The sequence below is a fragment of the Astatotilapia calliptera genome, chromosome 19 (genome assembly GCF_900246225.1).
Source record: "Astatotilapia calliptera chromosome 19, fAstCal1.2, whole genome shotgun sequence".
In the NCBI taxonomy this organism is placed as follows: Eukaryota; Metazoa; Chordata; class Actinopteri; order Cichliformes; family Cichlidae; genus Astatotilapia; species Astatotilapia calliptera.
In genome coordinates this window covers 25169872-25189379 of record NC_039320.1, presented here as the reverse complement: position 1 = coordinate 25189379, position 19508 = coordinate 25169872, and the positions used below count along the sequence as shown (strand labels likewise).

Below are 19508 nucleotides of genomic sequence, written 5' to 3'. Positions count from 1 at the left end.
GTCATGTCTAGTCGCATGCAGATTTATCCTTTTGTCAAAAATAAAAAGCCGGAGGTGGCAAAGAAAATATGGAAAATTTAGAAAGAATACACCCAGGCCTTTGTGCCTTTATAAGGGCTCAAGTAGAATAGTAAAATTTCACTTTCAAATGATCACAGTAGAGTGGTACTTTCCAGCATTACAGGTGTCATCCTTGGAAGGTTCTAGATTTTAGCTACTAGTTCTTTCATAAGAGTTGTACCGCTGATAGAATTTGTAAGCCTCACACAAAGCAGAAAAAGTGTCCCATAGTGAGGGATTATACAGCATGTTACTATCACAGGAACCTGGTCACACCCCAAATGTTCCATTATTGAGGGCACGCAATATCAAGCTTTTTTACTATTATACAAAAACACTTACCCAGAATAACGCCTCTGCATGATGGACATGTTTATTCTGCATTGTCATGCTGAATTTACCTGCTAGCAATCGCACCATTAACAGAAGCTTTGACTTTTCCTTTCCCCATGTTCAGGATTGTTAAGGCTATAAACAAAATCAATTCAAGTTCCAACTTAGGTTATATGCTGCCCCACTGTGGCGAGAAGAGGGAAGTGCATTGGTAGAAGGGGGGGGGAAGCAGCACAGGAGGCTGAACAGATTTATCAAGCATCCCTTTTATTAACATCACCCGTTACAAAAAGAACAAAATCTTCAGTGTTAATGATCTTAGCAACAATATAGCGAGTGCTGATTACAGATGATATGGGACGCTTATTCCTAGAGTAGTTGCAGTAGGATTAAAAACCCCTACACTGTTGACCTGGCCGTACACAGCCAGGGTCACACACACTCCCTTCTGTTTGGAGCTACAGTACAGACTTGAGTACAATTTGTCCATGCATCTCCATAGTTACAGTCACGTAGTGACCCTTCAGATATGCTGAGACCTCTTCTGATCTCCCTTCTCCCACCCAGTACTGAGCCAAGGTATAACATGGAGCTATGAATGAATAAATGCATAATGGATGCACAGTTGGATAGTTTTCTGATCAGGAGGAAAACAGATCAACAACAGTGTATTTCAGCAGGTCCTAACTGATACATTTAAACACTACATATCTTTAAGTTAAGAAGAAAAGGACTGAAAAACCAAAGTTTGTTTAGTCGAGTTGGAAATTCGTATCACTGCCCTCTCTTAACACAAATAACAACAAAACTACTGCAGTACTCAAAAGGATTTCAGTGAAAAATACAAGCAATTTAAAACGGAGGAATGGTTTCCACATAGTTTAAATTATGCTGGATGTCATTAAGTTTAGAATAAAAATTAACTGGCATTGTTGCTAAAAGAAGAGGAATGTGGTGGGAGTGGAATAGTGTGTATTTTGGTATAGTGCCTGGAGTTAACTGTAACCTCTGCCTGCTCCTCTGTGGCCAGCAGTGAGTCTGGGAGTGGTTTGCCAGCGTTTTGGCCAGAGTCAGTTTGAGGCTGCCTACAGTACAAGTGCAGTGATAGAGGTTGAAACGGAGGAAGTGGCTGGGTGTGACAGTATGCTGTGATGTGGTCAGGATGAGACCGAAAGTCAAAGGTGGTCTCTGTAATACAGTCAGGGTGGCTGCGTGGGGGTCTCACTATACCTTGGGCAGATCTTTATCAGCCTCCTGAGGGAAAGCACAAACATTCAATTGCAAAGTTTAATCTTCATTGGCAAGAGGAAAGACAGGAGTATGATACCCAATTGTGAATAACAAAGCGCACGATCAAAAGGCCTCACCCCCTCCTGTCTCTTAGTGAGTTGCCGGCTGACAGTTTGTAGCAGCTGCTGCAGTTCGCTGACTGTCTGACCCAATCCCGCAGTCATTTTCTCGTTTCTGTCAATCTCCTCCTGTCACAAACACAATTTTTTGGTCTTAACATGACATTAAAAGGATCAGATGTCACTACATAAACATTTGGTGTCACAACAGTGTTACAACACTCAAACTGCCCTTACTCTTTGTGATGACAGACTGCTGTTCTCGATCAAGTCATCAGCATTGTCTGTCACTTTTGAGAGCTCCCCTTGGATCAGATCAACAGACTGTTGGGCCTGCATGAAGGGACAGCAATTTCCACTTGTTAGCATTGTGGTTGGCAGTTTGACCTTTATCAGAAGTGTAATGAAATCCAGATCATTCCCGTTACCTTATACAGGTCACCAGCCACTTTTTGCCTCTCGTTTTCTTCTGCCTCCAGCTTCGACAGCGTCTCAGTGAGCTGGGTTTTCAGCTGGAAAGAAACCAGACATTTAGATATTTTGCACTGTTGACCTGGCCTTTGAGTCCCGCTTCTAGTTTTTCAGAACATATACAAATCCTCCTGCCAACATAACTACATTAAACAGTTCAACATTTGCACAGATTTCATTTTTTCCCTGGGCCTGCTTAGACAATGTTCAAACCAAAATTAGCACTAAGCTCATGTGGGCTTTTTGGTACAAGCTGAGAGGATGAATCATAATCCAGGAAGTCCTGTTTAAGTAATAAAGTAATTCCCTAAATTTTATCAGACATTGCAATACTTCGTGTGTACTTCAGAAGAAATGACTGTATCACTGATAACTTTCCAGACTTTGCACATTTCTGTCTCAGTTTTTCCACAACTGTAAGATAAATCCAGTCATTATGTCAATCACTTAACACAAGAACAGAAGGAATGCACACCAATTGGTATGAACCACATAGCAACGTGATCGTCATTCTTATAGTGCTATTGTTGAAGTGAACACAGCCAAAATATTGCTTAAAACTACTAAAGATTCATGACCACCGAAGACATTCAGTGACTATCAGACAAAACAGACGCAAGGCTTGCCTGAAGGCATCAGAGAAGTTAAATTATAAGTGATAGACAAAGAGGGGGCATACTTTTGGCCTGGCAGAGAAAGAAGATTTTTAATTAGCAAGCCATTTGTTAGACACAAGTAGAGTGCAGGTGCAGAAAAAGAAGAGTTAGTATTATAACTCAAAGTAAAGGTGAGTCATCACTCAGAAGCTGGAAATCCCCCCCCCCCCCCAAATCTTATTCATGACTCCACCATACAAGTCCAAATCTACAGAGTTTGTGAATGATGACCCACAGTTTTGCAGTAGATAGAGAACCCCGTTCTGTTGCAGTCAGTGTCGCGCCACTGCTGAGTGCAATAAAGGCTAAGATTTAAAGGAGCTCTAGCTAGAGGGTGAGCAACGCTTACCAAAGTCAGCTCCTCATTCTGTCTGATAGCCTCTGTATATGAGCCATCAAGTCTGGTCTGCAATTCAGTCAACAGATCTTTGAGCTGAAATTGAGTTTGACAGGGTTTTGTTTAATGTGGGTCTGTCATAGGTGAACCAGGTCAGCACTACCAGCACACAGTTTATGCAGTCATAAGGCATCCACAACTAAAAAAAAAAGGTCATAAATGAAGCAGAGGGAACCAGTTGTGCATGACTGCAGATAACCAGATTCATAAGTGATTAAATTCACACAAAACAAAAACCTGTGCTGTGTGAACTTTATATTCCCAGAATAAACAAACGGTGGGATGCCACAAAACACCACACATGGAGCAGTTTTCACACATGAACTTTGGACAATTTCAAGACTTAATTTGGGATATTTCTCACAGTTATCCGTTTCTCAGATGTAGCACAGAGCAGAAAATGCTGAAATAGCCTAAATTGGACACATTTGCACTCATGGAAATACTTAAGTCTTTTTAAAGTGAGGGGGCTGTGTGGGTAGAGCCTTGCACATGACATTCACTAGCTAGTGGTGAATGCACCAGGATGTTACCTGTGCTAACCACACATCAGTGCGATCCGACATTACAAAGACTTAAACTGCCATCTCTGTAGTCTAATGTCCAATCAGACTGCATATAACATTTGCAGTCTCAACGCAACCTCTGTTGGGTGCTCTCTGCAAATGTTCAGGGTAAAGGTGCATGTGTGAAAACAGCTCAACTGTTACACAGAGGTCGCACGTTCACCTCAAGAGGTTAAACATGACTGAAGGAGTCCAGTTTCTGCTCACCTCTCTGACTTCTGTCACATAAGTGGCACTCTCGCGCTCTGCCCTCTCCAACTCAGACTCCAAGTGCTGTTTTTCTCTTCTCAGCTACAGAGCACAACAGATGAGCAGAGATACAAATGACAGCCGCTCTAACAGGACATTTGCGAGTGTACATTGTAGACTTTTTGTGTGTTTGGTTTACTGACATTTTCCAACTCTGCTTCATCAGTTAGTCTCTCGACCTCTTGCTCCAAAGCTGCGACTTTCTGGCTCATCTGAGATCAAAGAAAGAAGAACGATCCAGTGAGAGAGAACTCTCAATATTTCACTTCAGTGACTGTGCATTTTGGAGTTTTATCTCTTGCTAAACCTGAATCCATACCTCTCTTTGTTCTGCTTGCGATAGCTCCAGCTTCACCCTCCAGCGAGACTCCTCCTGCTCCACACTGTTCTGGAGGCGCTGCAGGATGCCCTCCTGTGGACACAACAGAAATGACAGCTCCATTTGGAAGGGAGATCACTGTGCTGCCATAATGGCAACTGATGGCAACTCCCTCACCCCCCTAAAAAAAAACTAAAAATAGAACCCCCCCAAACAAACAAACAAACAAACCCAAAAGCAAAATAAAAATAACTCTTACTGTCTCTGCCAAAACCTTCTTGTACGTCTCACAGTCTTTCTGTAGAACCCTTTGAGTTTCCTCAGCTTCTTTCAGTTTCTCAGCCAGTTCCTAGAAAGTGGATCGTACTTACTGATGGACTCATTTGAAAAAGGAATGATGTTCAACTTTGCATTTTTTCCAAATTTACCTCCGAGTCTCCTGATCCAGGGCTGGATTGTGGAGCTGAGTTTTCACCTGCTGCCCTTTCAAATCTTTGGAGCCATTCTTGATGGTTCTACAGGACAATTAAGGTGGAAAAATGAAGTAAACATCAACCACACAACATGTAGCTGTAGTGTAAAAATGCATTTAGCATAGAGGTAAATGTTTCCTCTCATACCTGTTCAGAAGGCAGAGGCACATGTGGAAGAAGTCTGTGCAGAACATCTCGGCACTCAGCCTGACATACAGCCAGCGCTGTCTGGTTCTCCTAGAAGGTAGGGAGCAAATTGTAAAGGAATAAAAAGAGAAGAGGAGATTAACAAATGACTGTTTAAATACTTAAGATATTTTCGATGACAAGGTCCAGTGGTCATCCAAGCAAATATAACCACCAACTTTCTCTTAACCCCCATCAATCTGTTTCAAACCAGTGATCAGACTGCTTCAATCAAAATCCCACAAATTTTATAATGCCAGCTCGTTATTAAAGGACAAAAAAACAAAAATCTCACTCCCAGTTCCATTTACTCTGAGAAACCATAAGCATCAATGGACCACAGCTAGGCCATGTGTCACATCAGATTCAGAGCATCTCTCATTTGTGTTCACAAATTTACCTTGATACTCGCCAACAAACAAAAAGTACTGATCAGTCCTCTAATAACACACCATCAACTCTGAGGTCTGAAAGGGGGAACGCATGCCATACACGAGCCAGCTGGCTGTCTAACCACTGTTTGCATTAACACGCTGTCACAAGACAGCTTTGACACAGAGTGTGGAGCTGAATACAACCAACCAGCATGCACCGATAGCACACAACAGCTGCCAAGGAACTCCCTGGCTCAGGCGCGAGAAGGTGCTTTCTACTGTACTCAAATGGCAGGAGAGCAGCTGCTGTGCAGATAGTTCGGCATGTACCCTCACCTAATGTAGGAGGATGACTGAAATAAACGTTACTGTAACTCTTAATAGCACAGCTATCTGGGAGCAAACTCTACATGAAGTAGAAATGCATGAAAAGAACAGCTGATTTAGTTGCACTTTGTTCACCCTGATAGAGAACAAAGATGTTTCAGTTGTGAGAACAGAGCATTGAGAAACATTAGAGGACTGCTGCATATTCATTACAAGCTTTGAATGTTAACACTTCTCTTATACAAAAAGGGAAAAAAGGACTAGATTTGAATTAAACAGATTTTCTTTGATTAACTGGTGATCTTAACAGTACAATGTCACAAAGCATGCCACATGACAGAGAGACGACAGGAAGCTGCAAATGATTACAATGAATCTCAATCTAATGACATCTAGTGAATTTCTAAGTCACTGCACACTCATTTCCAAGCATCGACCTAAGCTTTGGGTAAGGAAAGGAAAAAATAAACCTCTTACACTTAAAAGCGTCAAGGAAAGTTATGTATACACACTTAAGAGGCCAATATTTGTTAAATAAAGTCGGAGATGCCCGAGGGGGAGCAGATTACTGTAGTTCAACAGCTCAAAAACAGCCAATTAAAAAGTTGAGGCCAAACAACAGAGCGGGAGGAGTGAAGGTAAATGAGTATGCAGCGTTGTTATGGATGATGGCAGAAAAGAAATTTCACTGGGTCGATTATGGCAAAACACAGCGTTTCGGAGGGGGATGCATCAGATTGGAACTAGAGTGAAGCAGACTGAGGTGAGGTGTCGAACCTTGACAGCTTTGCTGAGTTTCCCTTGAAGCATGGACTCGGTGGCTGACAGAGCTTCCATTGCACTCCAGTTTTTCTCCCGAAGCTCCTGTTTTGGTCAGTTCCAGAGAGATACTACTTTCAGTTCAGCCTCGGGGGGGGGAATGCATTCAGTGACCCTCAAATAAAGACTGGTAGAGTAACAAAACGAACCAAAGGCATTTCTCATCCATGCTCCACTAGCTAAAAATATGTAAAAAACAAAAAGTCTTGATAGTCCTACTCTGACACCATGTGTGGTTTAAAACAACATGCACAGCCTGCACAGGTATATTTAGTAAAAAAATATTCGTTTTATTTCTAATTAAAATAAGTGTCTTCAACTATAGTGTGCATATAATAATACAAATATGTTTATATGCTTCTCAGATTAAATAAACCTCTCAAAAATAAGAGAGACGAGTTTCTAATGCTCTGAATCACCCACAAGCACAAACAGGCTTGCTGAAACAGTCATGGCCAGCGGCGAGCACAACAAGAGTAGGCTGGAAGCCCTCTTATGCAATGCTCAGCTTAAGCAATCCAAAACAGACACTGAACTGATGTGTGTGTAATCGTGTTACATACACAACCTGAGCTGAAGAAAAATGTGTATTTGGTTTAAAACAAACAAAACAAGGAAAAAAAGCACTATTTAAAATGAACAAAAAGCGAGTGGCAGACAACAATAGGCAGAATGAATATATGCAGTGTGCAACACTGTGGGGGGAGTGCTTTGTGAAACACAATGGGCAGGGCTGATTGCTCATAGGGTTTGACCTGTGCCATTCCACAGTTCAGGTCATTGCTATGTGAAACCTACATCATTCTTCTTCCTTTGAAGGTTTACGGTGTTCCTCAGCTCAGCCAGCTCAGCCTGCAGAATGGAGACCTGTTTCTCCTTCTCTGACAACCTGACAGAAAACAGCAGAACCACACATTACAAAACTGATCACACTTCCGGTACAATACAGTAAACAGGCCTAAAAAATAAAACAGCATTGGTATTGTTTTGATATGCCATGCAATACTACTCACGCTGTAAGGAGCTCAGGGCTTGGCACTACCGTGTGGGACTGCTATATGTGCGGGAGAGAAACAGACAATGAAAACCAGCACTGAATATCTCATGACACTAAAATAGGAACAGCCAAATAAAGAAGCTATAGCATGACGACAACCTTTAACATAGTAAAGAGAGCCCCCCCCTCCTCAAATGACATCTGGATGATTTTAGCCAGAAAATGTGTAACATGAGCACTGTTGCTGTACCTGCTGAATCTTCTCGCTTAGCTCCTTCGTCCTTGCCTCCAGCTCACTCTGTAGTGTCTGGATCTTCTGGTCCTTTCCCACCAGCCTGTTGGTCAAATGTTGGTCATCAAAAGTCGGATTTGAAAGGCGTGTGCGTAGTGAGCTTACACTGAGGTGCTGATTTAACTCACTGAGCCTGGAGTTCTTGGAGCTGAGTAGCAGAGCTGGTCAGCGCTTCTGCTGTCTCCTTCTGTCTCAGCTGCTCCATCTCTGCCTGCAAGGCAGCCAACTGCTGCTCCAGAGCCTGTGAGACAAAAACTGATTCAGACAAGAGCCCAAACAAGGACAACACTGAAGAACAATGTGAAGAAAGGGTCTTTTGAAATCTGCCAAACTGTTTATACTGATACAAGGAAAGGGCTGCACCTCAACTGTCTTCTCTCTGGCCGAGCTGCTGTCTTGTGCTGCCTGTAGACTTTCCTCCACCATTTTCAGCTTTGTTTCCTTTTCTTGGATCCTTTGAAGCACAATAAAATAAGGGTCATTATATTGTAAAGCCTGTGAAATCTGCTTATCTTCACAATATCAACAATGAGAGGACATTCAACAATAGACAGCCTCTTGTTCCAATGGGAATGGATGTTGAAAGAGCTACTATGAGGGGTGTGTCTTAGGAGTGTCCTGGACTGCCAGGGGGAAGTCGTTTTTTTATATGCTTACAGAGTCAGTAGTAGCCTTTGTTTTCATGAATAGGATATGGTTGGAACTAAAGCTTTGTACTAAATAATCAAAATAAACTTTATTGATCTTACTTGCTCTGGAGTTCTTCCACCATCAGCTCTGAAGACACCTTTAGTTAGAGGGAAGAAAAAAGGAAAAAAAATATATACAGAATAGGAATCAAAAATTCAGGAAATACTTCTTAATAATCATTTTAGAACCCACCTGTTTATCCATCTTTTTCTTAAGGTCCTCAATTTCTTGTTGAAGTGACTCATTCCCTTTCCTTGCAGTCTATATTAGGGGAAACAAATTAGTTTAAGACTTCATATCAATTAAAGATTGTGGTTAGCAGGCCAACAGTATTATGCAGAGTCACTTAGGGGAAGCTGTGGTCAGATAAATATGTTTATATGAGCCAGCATGTTTTGATTGTGTCTTTTAGAGAAAACAGATACCTTAAGCTCCTCCTCTTTGTTGGCCACCTCAATCAACCCTTTCTCCAACAGGCCCTCTACAGTTTTCATGTTTTCCTCCTTCTCCCGGACACTGTTCAAAGAATTATGGATCATTTATTTCATAGACAGATTAAGACGCTGATGTATTTAAAATGTGTTCCAGTTCTCATACCCACCTCTTCTGGAACTGGTCCAAAGCCAGCTGGGATGCAGTCTGCAAGAGGACATCCAAAAGTAGATTGTTTTAAATGAAAAACAACCTCTCAAACAAACAAACAAAAAACCCACACCAACATATAGTGGATTCTTTTTTCTTAAACAGTAAAGCAAAGCAACACAACTAACCTGATCAGAAATCTGTGCCTGCAGATTCTGAATCTCTGCCTTCAGTGACATGTTCTCATTGTGCAAGGCCTGCAGATGAATGCATGCGACACTTATTATGCCAAGACAGGGGAGGATCTGACATACTGTGCAATCACTTGGAAATTATAAAGAATTCCTAATTCTGTCTTAGGTTTACAATACCAGGAAGTGCATTAAATCAATTTGTCATCTGAACCCAAAATATCTGCAAATCTGCACGGGAAGAGGACTTCAAAACTACATTTCCACTCAACACAGCAACACATTCCTGCAAACTAATGAACTGGTACAATGTTAGTAAGAGAAGCTGTAGTGAAGTGCTCTTCTGAAAATACCTGCATGTTCGTTTCTCTACTAGCCCCACTGCTCCTCTCAGCATTTAGAGAATCCTCCAGACTTTTTCGCTGCAGCTCTTTTTCAGCCAGACTAGGCAAAAAAGAAAAACAACAACAACACAGGGAAAGATGAAATATAGCTCAGTGATACAGCCTGGAATGTGATCCACAATATCTGAGAAGATGAAATCTTTCTTACAGCTTTTGCAGCTCCTCAATGTGGGAGACATGAGTGGCCTAGATATCAAACAGAAATGTCATTAGCCTACATTCTCTCTCTCTCTCTCTCTCACTCACACACACACTCACACACACACACACACACACACACACACACAGAGCCATCTAGGTACTCATCCCATATTGACTTTAAATGATAAGTGTGTGAAGTTGACCCATTTACCTGCGTAGAGATCTGGACCTGAAGACTTTTGTTCTCATTCATAAGTTCCTGTTAAACACAAGTCATTAGTGAGCATTAGGTTGAGGACTATAAGATCATTCACATCCATTTTGATATCATTCCATGTAACTACAATAACAGTTTCATTTTTCTTGCTGCAGGTTTGGCACTGCGAGTTGTGAGCACACCTGAACTCGGGCCTGGAGCGAGTCGTCCTGCATACTGTGCTTGGACATTTCCATCAGCTCCCTCACTTTCTGTTCCAGCCGGTCCTTGGAGACCACAGCTTCAGTCAGGCTGCTGTGTAGAGTCTGGATCTCCTTGTTCTTGTTGCTCATCTCAGCCTCAACTGCCAGCAGCTGATTGTGGAGCTCTGCAACCACACGACAGCCGTCACTGAGCCACCATCATTTTTTTTTTTTTAGGGTTCACAAGAATTAAAACTTTTGTTTGGTGCAATGTTATGTTTTATCACCTTGTTTGGAGGTCTGAATTTTCTCTCTTTCGGCATTGACACTGTGGATAAAGTTTTGCAGCTCCTCCCAGCGGCGCTTAGCATCCTGCAGCTGTGCCTGGAGACAGATACAAACTCTGTGAACACCTTCCTTCCATACATTTTCATTGGAATTGAGCGATCGTATAAATTTTGCAGAGGAAATTAAAACTTTATGAAATCCATCAGAATATCTAGAGGCTTATGTGCAGATTCTTTCTCTGATTTTTTTCTACACAGTGTAATTCTCGCACTAAGGCTCTTTGCCAAGACTTGTTTGTGTCGAGCCAGCAATTTAAATCTCCATCTTATGATCGTGGTCTGCGACAAGCCGGGAAAGGCTCATCTGAGTGTCTAGCAAGAAAAGTGTTGTTTATACACAGCACAAAGCCTCAAACATTCCTGCTTCCAAAGGCAACAAAAATCCTTCCAGCTCAGGTTCTGTTTCCCATAACCCTCACCGGGACTTCCACTACAACCTCCTCCCATTTCCCGAGTAATGCTGCCACACCCGCTAACCAGATTTGAAGCATGACCAGGTTTTGCACAACTCGGTTCATTTTTGTCTCAGCTGGGGAAACTGAAGCACAGGCTAAATAAACACGCCGTGCATCTGGATTAGCGTACCTCCAGCTGGGACACGTTCTGCTTGTAGCTGACCTCCAGTGACTTCCTCTGGTGCTCCTCCTGCTGCAGCTTGCTGTTGCTGTCTGATAGCTCTTTCATCAGGCCGGCATACTCGGAACGCAACTTGTTTAGTTCGGCCGAATTCCTATCAAGCACACGTACATGACACGAAAATGCGTTTGTTAAGGGATATGTATGGGAAATTGCAGCAGAAGCATTCTACAAATAGCTTAGACTATTGTGTAACGAAAGATAAGGTAAAAAGACAATGAGGTGACTAAGAGAGATAGCTGGAATCACTATGCTTCACTACGCTGAGCATGAGAGATATATGGAACTCTAGGGAGCGTGAACAGCTGTGTAACACTGACTTGCTCTCCATCTGGTTGGTGGCGGAGCTGACTGCGTCCCTCAGGATGCTGTTCTCTTGCTGCAATCGACTGATCTGGCCTTCCAGCTGCTCCCTCACCTGCTGAAACTACACACAATTAACAGTACTGAGTCTTCACCAACTCTCTCTGGAGTGCCAAAGAAGCTGCCAGAAGTTTTTTTCTTCATATTTTTGAAATTCCTCATTTCTTAAACAACACTAGCAGTTACCCAAGTGTTATCAAGTATAATACAAGCCAGTACTTGCTGTACTGAAAATAGTTGAAATGTAAGGCTTCACCTTTATTTGCATTGTCTGGAGCTCTTGGTAGGTGCCCTGTGCTTTGACCTGCATACTGCCCAGTTCTTTCTCCATCGCTGCGCGTTGCTCCCTCATCATTGATTCCACCCTGTTTGTCTTCTGCTTCTCAACTTGCAGCTCCTGAAGCAAAGTATGAAGCTAAATTAAGCATTTTACTGAACCAAGCGGAATTATTCCAGCATTACAGAGATTAAGTTGGAAGGAAATCAGTCATGTCACAATCATTAGGGGGAACAAAAAAAAAGAAAGAAAAAGAAAGAAAAAGATTGGACTCTAGACCTGACTGAGCTGTTTCACTTTGTCTTTGGCAATGGAGGCCTCCTCCTGCAGAGTTGTCAGAAGCTTTTCCCTTTCCTGGGCAGTCGGGTCAGGCCTAGTTGAGGACTGTCAGCGAAAGAGAACACATTTTAAAAGAAGGCATAGAAAGTCCAACTACAAACACTGGGTGGCCTGCCAAATGCAAACAGTGTGGAATGTTGTTTGTGACAGCACCCAATTCAGCTTATCTCTTATTAATCTCTCACCTTGTGCCAGGCGTCCACGGCATTAGGGCTCTTCTCTCGCAGTAGAGCCATCACACTGACGGCCTCTGCATCTGACAGAGCCAGGCTGGACAGACCGGAGAGCAGCTCCTTCAGTTTCACCTCTGTGTTCTCTGTTAAGGCCAGCAAAAACGAGAAACTGAGTTTAAAAGGGCTTACAAATATTTTGGGATTAAAAACCCACGCTTTCACCTCTTACCCTTATCAGTCTCATTTTTCTGCTTCTTGCCAGACCCTTTGGATGGTGCGTCATCGTTATGGGCTGTCTGGTGGTTAGCAGAAGCTGCTGAGTCTGGCAAAATATGGGCTTCATCAACTGGATTTCAGAAAATACTCTTTATTAGATTTTGTCTTTAGAGTCTTAATAGAGCCAAATTCTTCAAATTTAATGTTATTAATTAATAATGCAATATTTTATCATCATTACCATGATCAGTTTTCTGCTTCTTGGCAGAATTCTTCTTTTTGCCACTGGTCACGCTTTGAGTTGCACCATCTAAAACTTTGGTTTCAGCCACAATGGGAGCTTCTTTCTTGACAGTAGCTGGGGCCTGCTCCACTTTAACCTCTGTATGCTGCTCATCTGCTGGAAAGACAGGACGGCAAGTTCAGAAAACCTTCTCAGGTTGCCTTGATTGATTAAATAAGAATGCTCGATTATCATTAAAGTTACTGGCACAAATATCCGAACTTGAGAAAGTAGCAACTACAGCAATATATCTTCTCAATTTCACCACAACTGCTGTAATTTCAAACAAATACTAACCAAATGAAACTGCTACTTGCAGTTCTCATGTTTTTTCAAAAAAACCCCCAAAAAACAAAACTGCAACCATTTTAAACATTACCCTTGGTTACTAACCAGACTCCACTTTTTGTTTCTTCTTTTCCTTCTTTTTCCCAGAAATCTGGGGAGGTGTCTGAGCTTGAACGGGAGCCTGAACAGCTTGGATCTGGACCTGAACCTCACGTTTCGGTGAGGGTGTGCTGGACTGTTTGCTTGCAGCCAATGGTGCCTCTGTCTTGCAGCTGACTGGCTTGGAGCCGTTCACTTCTGGCTCCTCAGAGGGAGAAACTGTGATGGCGGCGGTAGCGGAAGCAGCAGCGGCGGCGGCAGCAGCAGCTTTGGCAGCCTTCTTCTCCTTCTTCTTTCTCTCTCTCAGACCAGTAGGAGCCTCTGGTGACACCGAAACAGGCACGTAGGGAGTGGGTGTAGGTAGAGCAGGATCAGGGGTAGCAGCTGACACAGGTTCCTCCTCTACCTCCACAGTGGAGCTGTTGGCACCTTCAGCCACATCGAAATCCCGCAAATCCTCCTCTGACTCCCCCCCACCTCCGGTTCCTCCGCCACTTCCCCCACTGGAGCTCTCCTTCTTCTTGCTCTTCTTCTTTTCATTCTTTTTACGGGGGTCTGGCTTGCTTGGTGGCAACTTGAGGTCACGCTTCTGCTTAGCAAGCACCTCATCGTAGGAGGTTTCTTTCATGAAAAGCCAGAAGAAGAGGAACATGAGGGCGATGACCAGTGAAGGGGCCAGGATGAGCAGGTACTGAGAGTCGTAGATATCCACCGCCATTCTGAAAGTGGACAATAACCCAAGAAAAACAAAACCAAGCTTAGTTTAGGAAACTTATCTTGTTCAATTTACACTTAATATTGGTTTGAAATTTTAATAGATAAAGTCTAATAGACTGATAAAGACAGCTAAATAGCAGATCCTGAGGGGATAAACTGCTCAAACATTGAAACTGATATAATGAGATTTATAGGATTTATACACTCAGTCAGCTTGCTGCTGCTTTCCATCTAACAAGTCTGGCTGGTCTCTCAGCGAGCATATTAAGTTTCAGTCACAGGAGCCAGAGTGATGGCTGAATGTGACAAGTGAAGGGTGGATCCCTCACAAAGGCTAAGAAATTGCATTCTCACAGGCTAGCGCTTTTTCAGTCACACTGTAAAAAAATATCCCAGTTTATCTGCCTTTTGATTTTAATGGGGACTAGAATACGCAGAATGAACAACATGCTGCATTCACAAAGATTTGAAACTTGCAACTGCAAAAACAGACTCAACAGGAAACTGCTTACTGAGCTCACAGACAGGAGAGTGAAGGACAGAGCTATAGATCTCCTTGCAAACTGACATCTTTTTGAAAACAGAAAAGAATCCCGGTTTAATTCACTTGGACACTGAATTCACTATTCAGACCCTGAAACTGCATGCATCTTTACACAAACTCTTTGGTTATAGACCTCAGAACAGTGTTCAGACCTGATTCTCTAGGCAGAGTTCATGAGTGGAAATTGATTATGATAGGTGTACATAGGGGCCGGAGTGTAAGCACACCAGTAATGCTGAGAAGGTAGGAGAGGAGATTCTTCTTCTTCACACCCTGCCCCCTCTTAGCAATATGATCCAATTAGAAGACAGTCCCCCAGCCACACAGCTTAACGTATGTACACATGTGTAACTTGTGTACAGAGAGACACGCCTGTGCCTAAAACACTGACTGTGAGACTCAACTTTGTTTGCCCTGGTTTAAAAGGGGACCAAATAGGTCAAGATCATTAGAAAGGCAACTAGGCTAAAAAGAAAATGGCTCACGGTGTCTTAAATAGTCACCTCCCTCTTTCAGCCCCCACAAGAATGACACGGTGGTTATTCTAAACTCATATCGGACCGGATTTGCAAGGGGCAAAAATACACCTACGTCCAAGTGTCACAGGATGAGATCTGCTGCAGCTGCAGTTCGGCCCCCGCCTGCATAAAGCCAAAAGAAGATGATGTTCTTCCACCCCAAACAGAGTTTACAGAGTCAAGTGGTCCTAAGACATCATCAGCTTTGCATCTGCCAAAGATATTTCTAGGAACTATGTGGTGAGTTTGAGCTGACTCCTCAAGGCTATGCAGCAAGAATAAACTAGCACAAACTGGCATTTTCCCCCCTAAATTTCCCCCTTTAGGCTCCAGTTTTTCCTCCCTAGTTCATATCTTTTTCGCTTTAATCGCCCCGATAAGATGTTTTTGTCACATCCTTTGCAAATTTCCAGCAATGGCAGCAACTTTACTAAAAATAAATAAATAACGAACCATTTTACAACATTGCTGCAAAGTACCTCTTGCAAATCAACACACAATGACACCACGTGCAAAACGGCGACTTATCACAAAAATTAAACCACCGTGTTTTGACAGTGGGGGTAAGTTAAGCCCTGGGTGACGGCAGCAGTATTGTGTCTAACAATGCAGAGTGGCAGCGACAGTGAGTGACCTGAAGTGCGACACAATCCCACTATACTCAAGATTTGTGGCAGCAATACAGCGTAGGAGTCACTGTTGTAGAGCAGACGTCTTTAGTAATTTGGAATAAGCAGATTACCCATGATAATACATTTAAGAATAACTTTCCACTGCAGGGCTTCCTGTGGACTGGCAGGCTTAGTATAATGTTGATACTGTTTCACTCCCTTCTCCCCTACCTGTCTCGCCCAACCCTTCCCATTACACGCAGCACATAAAAACACATCAGGCTCATTATGACTACTATTTGATCCAATTTTGAAAAATTGTTTGTCTTTGAAACAGCACGCCTTTCCTGTGAACAAACTACGAGCTCCCCATTATGTAACATCTTTGAAACATTTTTTTTTGGGTCCAGTTTTTATTATATAACATTTTTACTTTTACTTTGACTCAAATACATCAGATTGTCTCATCTTAATAATTGATTGAAAATGGCTGTCTTATTCAACCAACCCAAGGACTGAATTCCTTCACACTCACAGAAAACATAAACGGTGTGCAAAGACATATCTGTGAAAGCATGCACCAAGATGTGGTCTTTATAAGAGATTTTACTCTGTGCTGGTCTTTTGTACAGGTATCTTATCTGTGACCTCATTAGAAAATGTGCCATTCATTCAGCGTTAAAGCTTTACACTTGAACCAATAAGAAACACTTAAAAACCAAAAATATATTTCACAGTTCTGGATGAGACTGCCCCAAGCATTAACTACCTGGAACACACTGCAGGTTTTATATATTAAAAAAAGGTCAAAACATAAAGAAGCCCTTTTAAACTATGTACTACAAACACAAGTTTCTAGTGTAAATAAAATCATTAACTTTCAGTTGCTGCTAGATCAGGAAATTGCTGATTGCATATTAGAGGACACTCCCATGCCAGAGTACATTATGTGCCAAAATAACTCCGCGTTTCTTCCTGGTATTTAAAGTGTGGGTGGGGTAAGCAGTATGAAGGTATGAGGCTTGGTTGCTTTGAGTCCCTAGCCTCAGACTGGAAGGTGCATGAGATTTTTTTTGTACGACCTGAGGCTTGTTCCAGCATCAAAATGAGCCCGCAGGACAAAGCCCTCCCGGGTTATTGGCTCCCCGGAATCTAACCACTTGGCTGGCCAGCCCTCTTGATTTTGGCAGACATGGACACAGAGACAACTCCTGATAACTATCAGATCCAAAAAGCAATACAGAGAGTAATTGAAAATCAGGCCATGCATACATAATAAATGTATAATAGGCAACAAGTCATTTTAAAACACATCTATAGTCCAGGACACTACAGAAAAATTGAGCTTTTTTAGCAAGTGTGCAGTTTCTCTACAATACATTATATAGCCAATGTAAGTTTAATAAACACTATGAAAAATGAAAACTATTTTTCTGGATCAAACCTACAGTAGAATGGTGGGGAGACGGCCAAATGAAAATGTGTTACAAAATGTAATTAAGTGGTAATAACATAATAAATTCATATAATCGTTATGACTGTAACGACTGTATCTGCAGGATTTTTTATTTCTAGCAGCAAGTCAATGTTCACGACAAACTGTAGGAGGTGCACTAGCAGTCACTTTACCTTTATGTTTTAATGTTATAATTACTTTGAAATGATGAAGAACATCTTTGTAATGAAAAGAAAATTGCTTCTTTAGAGTGCGCCATTTTCAATTCAAGTTTAGTACAGGGTTACAGCAACAGTCACTTCAAGACAAAGACTTTATTATTAGAGGGGAAATTCCAATGATTAGATGGTCTTCCCTGAGTAAGCACTTGGCGACAGTGGGAAAGAAGACCTGCTTTTCAACAGGAAGTGACATCTGGCAGTACTAGGGTCAGGAAGGGGCAATTTACAGGACCTACCATTTGGAGAGTAAATGGGTAAGAAGACAGAAAAGAGGAGCACAAATCACAAACAAATGGGGGGTTAAAAATGGACCACTGTTTTTTCTACTTCCTCCACCATTGTCTAATAAAGTAAACTCTTGAGCGTGGGGGGTTTTTTTTGCCCTTCAAATGAGATGCCATTATATCAACCTCATCTCTACATGTCATTTGTATTTTGTTTACATGTTTTGTGTCTGTATTCTGATTTATAATAATTGCATAGATTAGCTAGACTGTTGTAATATGTTGTTTTATTCTTAAAATTTAAGAAATATCATATTCACCAACAACACCTTTTACTCACAAAGAGTCTGATAGTCAGGCAATTAAAATAATCTACCTTAGATTTATTGTTAAGTCAAATGGAAGTTGGCTCTCTCTGAATACTGACATTCATCTTTATCAATCTTCTGGCAATAAACTACAGAAAGTACCAAAGTACACAGTGACTGTGGTTTTGGTTTTATTAGAAAACATTAACAAAAAGGTTATCTGCAAGGATATGATCCTGCCTGTCAGGCTTTATCCAGGAAAGTATGTCAACAGTAAAACACTTCAGATTAGAACCCATCTACAGACAGACCTCAAAGAAACTAAAACGAGCACTGTTGTAAAGCAAAGCTAACAATGCTTTCATCAAAAGAGAGAGGGAGCTGAGGCATAACCCTAAAGGCTTTTTAAAATAGGGGCAGTGAGGTCTTGGAAGAAATCTCAAGCTCCTTCAGAGACGTACTTTAGTTTTGTGTTTACTTAGTGAGTAAAAGTCAGTTTAACAAAGTCTCACTTTTCAACAGTAACGTGTTTGGTCGCTAACCCCATTAGAATCCCTTTTTATTGTGCTTGCCAGCACCTAAACTTGGTGATATAGCCCCGAGTCACCTCAACATTTACCAGCTGAGCCCTAAATGTCCCAGCATGCTAGGTCATGCCACACGTAGCATCGTGGGCCTTGTGCTGACTAGTCAGCAATGGCAGCTATTCTTACACTTAGAGGAACACTGTCAATGATCGCAGCATGTAATCACAGAAAAAGCAGAAGTGGCCTAAGCTAGCCCAGCTAGGTCATTTATCACACGTCATACTCAAATAAACCTCGAAAACGAAAGAAAAGACAACACATGTCACAAAGATGACTTCCCAGAATGACGAGCAATAATGTCCAACTGCTGGACATTAACTGTGTTCCGGCCACGGTCATAAACAGTTGCTACTGTGTATAAATCCATGAGCGAAAAGAGCCGTCACCACTTTTTAAGTTCGACTAGGTGGCTATAGCTCAACACTATGAATGGGCTAGCTAACTAGCAAACTAACGACAGCAAGGCACTAGCCTTAGCTGCCCAATCCAATTAGTACAGAGGCGACAGAACTGACCACACAAATGTTAGCCGAAATACTTTGACTCTCTTTCACACTCTCTGGAGGGGTGGACATTTGCCCACACGGGCCTCATTCCTCCTCAGATCCTAGCCTCCGTGTCTCTTGAAATCTCTGACCCGTCCCCATCCTTCCGTTAAAGTCCTGAGGGCCGTTCCCAGGCCTACGTGAAGAGCTAAGCTGTGCTAAGTACGGGATGAGCAGCTTTTTTCACAAGAAACGAATAGAAGATTTCCAGAAACAGCCGCTAGAAATACCTGTAGCTTCAGTTTGCTGTTCCCTTAGCTAGTAGTGAAATGGCGTTGCTCTGCGTTGACACCAGCACACTCCTGCCTTCCCAGGGCAGCTCCAACCCGGCTTTCTTCTGCGCTATCCGTCACAGAGAATCTGCTGTTTCTGGTTCGCGGGGGCGGGTCACAGTCAGCCTGCTAAGGAGCGTTCATTTTGAGACTCGTGGCACACCGAAGGCCACATGTCATCACATTACAAATAATAAGTAAAAAGTACC

General features: G+C 42.3%; 1 protein-coding gene across 5 annotated transcripts; it reads right to left on the bottom strand.

Annotated features, from left to right (window-relative positions):
* Positions 1 to 639: 639 nt before the first annotated feature.
* On the bottom strand, positions 640 to 19448 carry ktn1 (kinectin 1). 5 transcript variants are annotated; one of them, XM_026151140.1, is made up of 36 exons: positions 19258 to 19447; positions 13303 to 14015; positions 12868 to 13026; positions 12640 to 12732; positions 12423 to 12553; positions 12178 to 12282; positions 11878 to 12018; positions 11579 to 11685; positions 11208 to 11352; positions 10563 to 10659; positions 10276 to 10460; positions 10088 to 10135; positions 9884 to 9921; positions 9685 to 9775; positions 9329 to 9397; positions 9160 to 9197; positions 8984 to 9074; positions 8751 to 8819; positions 8618 to 8655; positions 8232 to 8322; positions 7997 to 8109; positions 7827 to 7911; positions 7593 to 7633; positions 7378 to 7468; positions 6538 to 6624; positions 5021 to 5110; positions 4829 to 4915; positions 4660 to 4749; positions 4401 to 4493; positions 4225 to 4293; positions 4040 to 4123; positions 3219 to 3302; positions 2171 to 2254; positions 1980 to 2075; positions 1761 to 1871; positions 640 to 1647 (listed from the first exon to the last, which is right to left on the bottom strand). In XM_026151140.1, exons 2-36 carry the CDS (start codon positions 14012 to 14014, stop codon positions 1618 to 1620), a joined length of 3783 nt encoding a protein of 1260 aa, XP_026006925.1. In that variant the 5' UTR covers position 14015; positions 19258 to 19447; the 3' UTR covers positions 640 to 1617. The 5 variants fall into 5 exon arrangements, with proteins under 5 accessions (XP_026006925.1, XP_026006923.1, XP_026006924.1 ...); XM_026151138.1 differs by having other exon boundaries at positions 12640 to 12756; positions 19258 to 19446; XM_026151139.1 differs by having other exon boundaries at positions 12640 to 12756; positions 12868 to 13023; positions 19258 to 19446.
* Positions 19449 to 19508: the final 60 nt, after the last annotated feature.

Coding starts and splice junctions, on each gene's coding strand:
- ktn1 (XM_026151138.1), bottom strand. CDS start 14,014: ATGGCGGTGGATATCTACGACTCTCAGTACCTGCTCATCCTGGCCCCT. Junction 8,820..8,983: donor ACAAAGAGGAGGAGCTTAAG/GTATCTGTTTTC, acceptor CCCCTAATATAG/ACTGCAAGGAAAGGGAATGA. Junction 2,076..2,170: donor TGGCTGGTGACCTGTATAAG/GTAACGGGAATG, acceptor CCCTTCATGCAG/GCCCAACAGTCTGTTGATCT.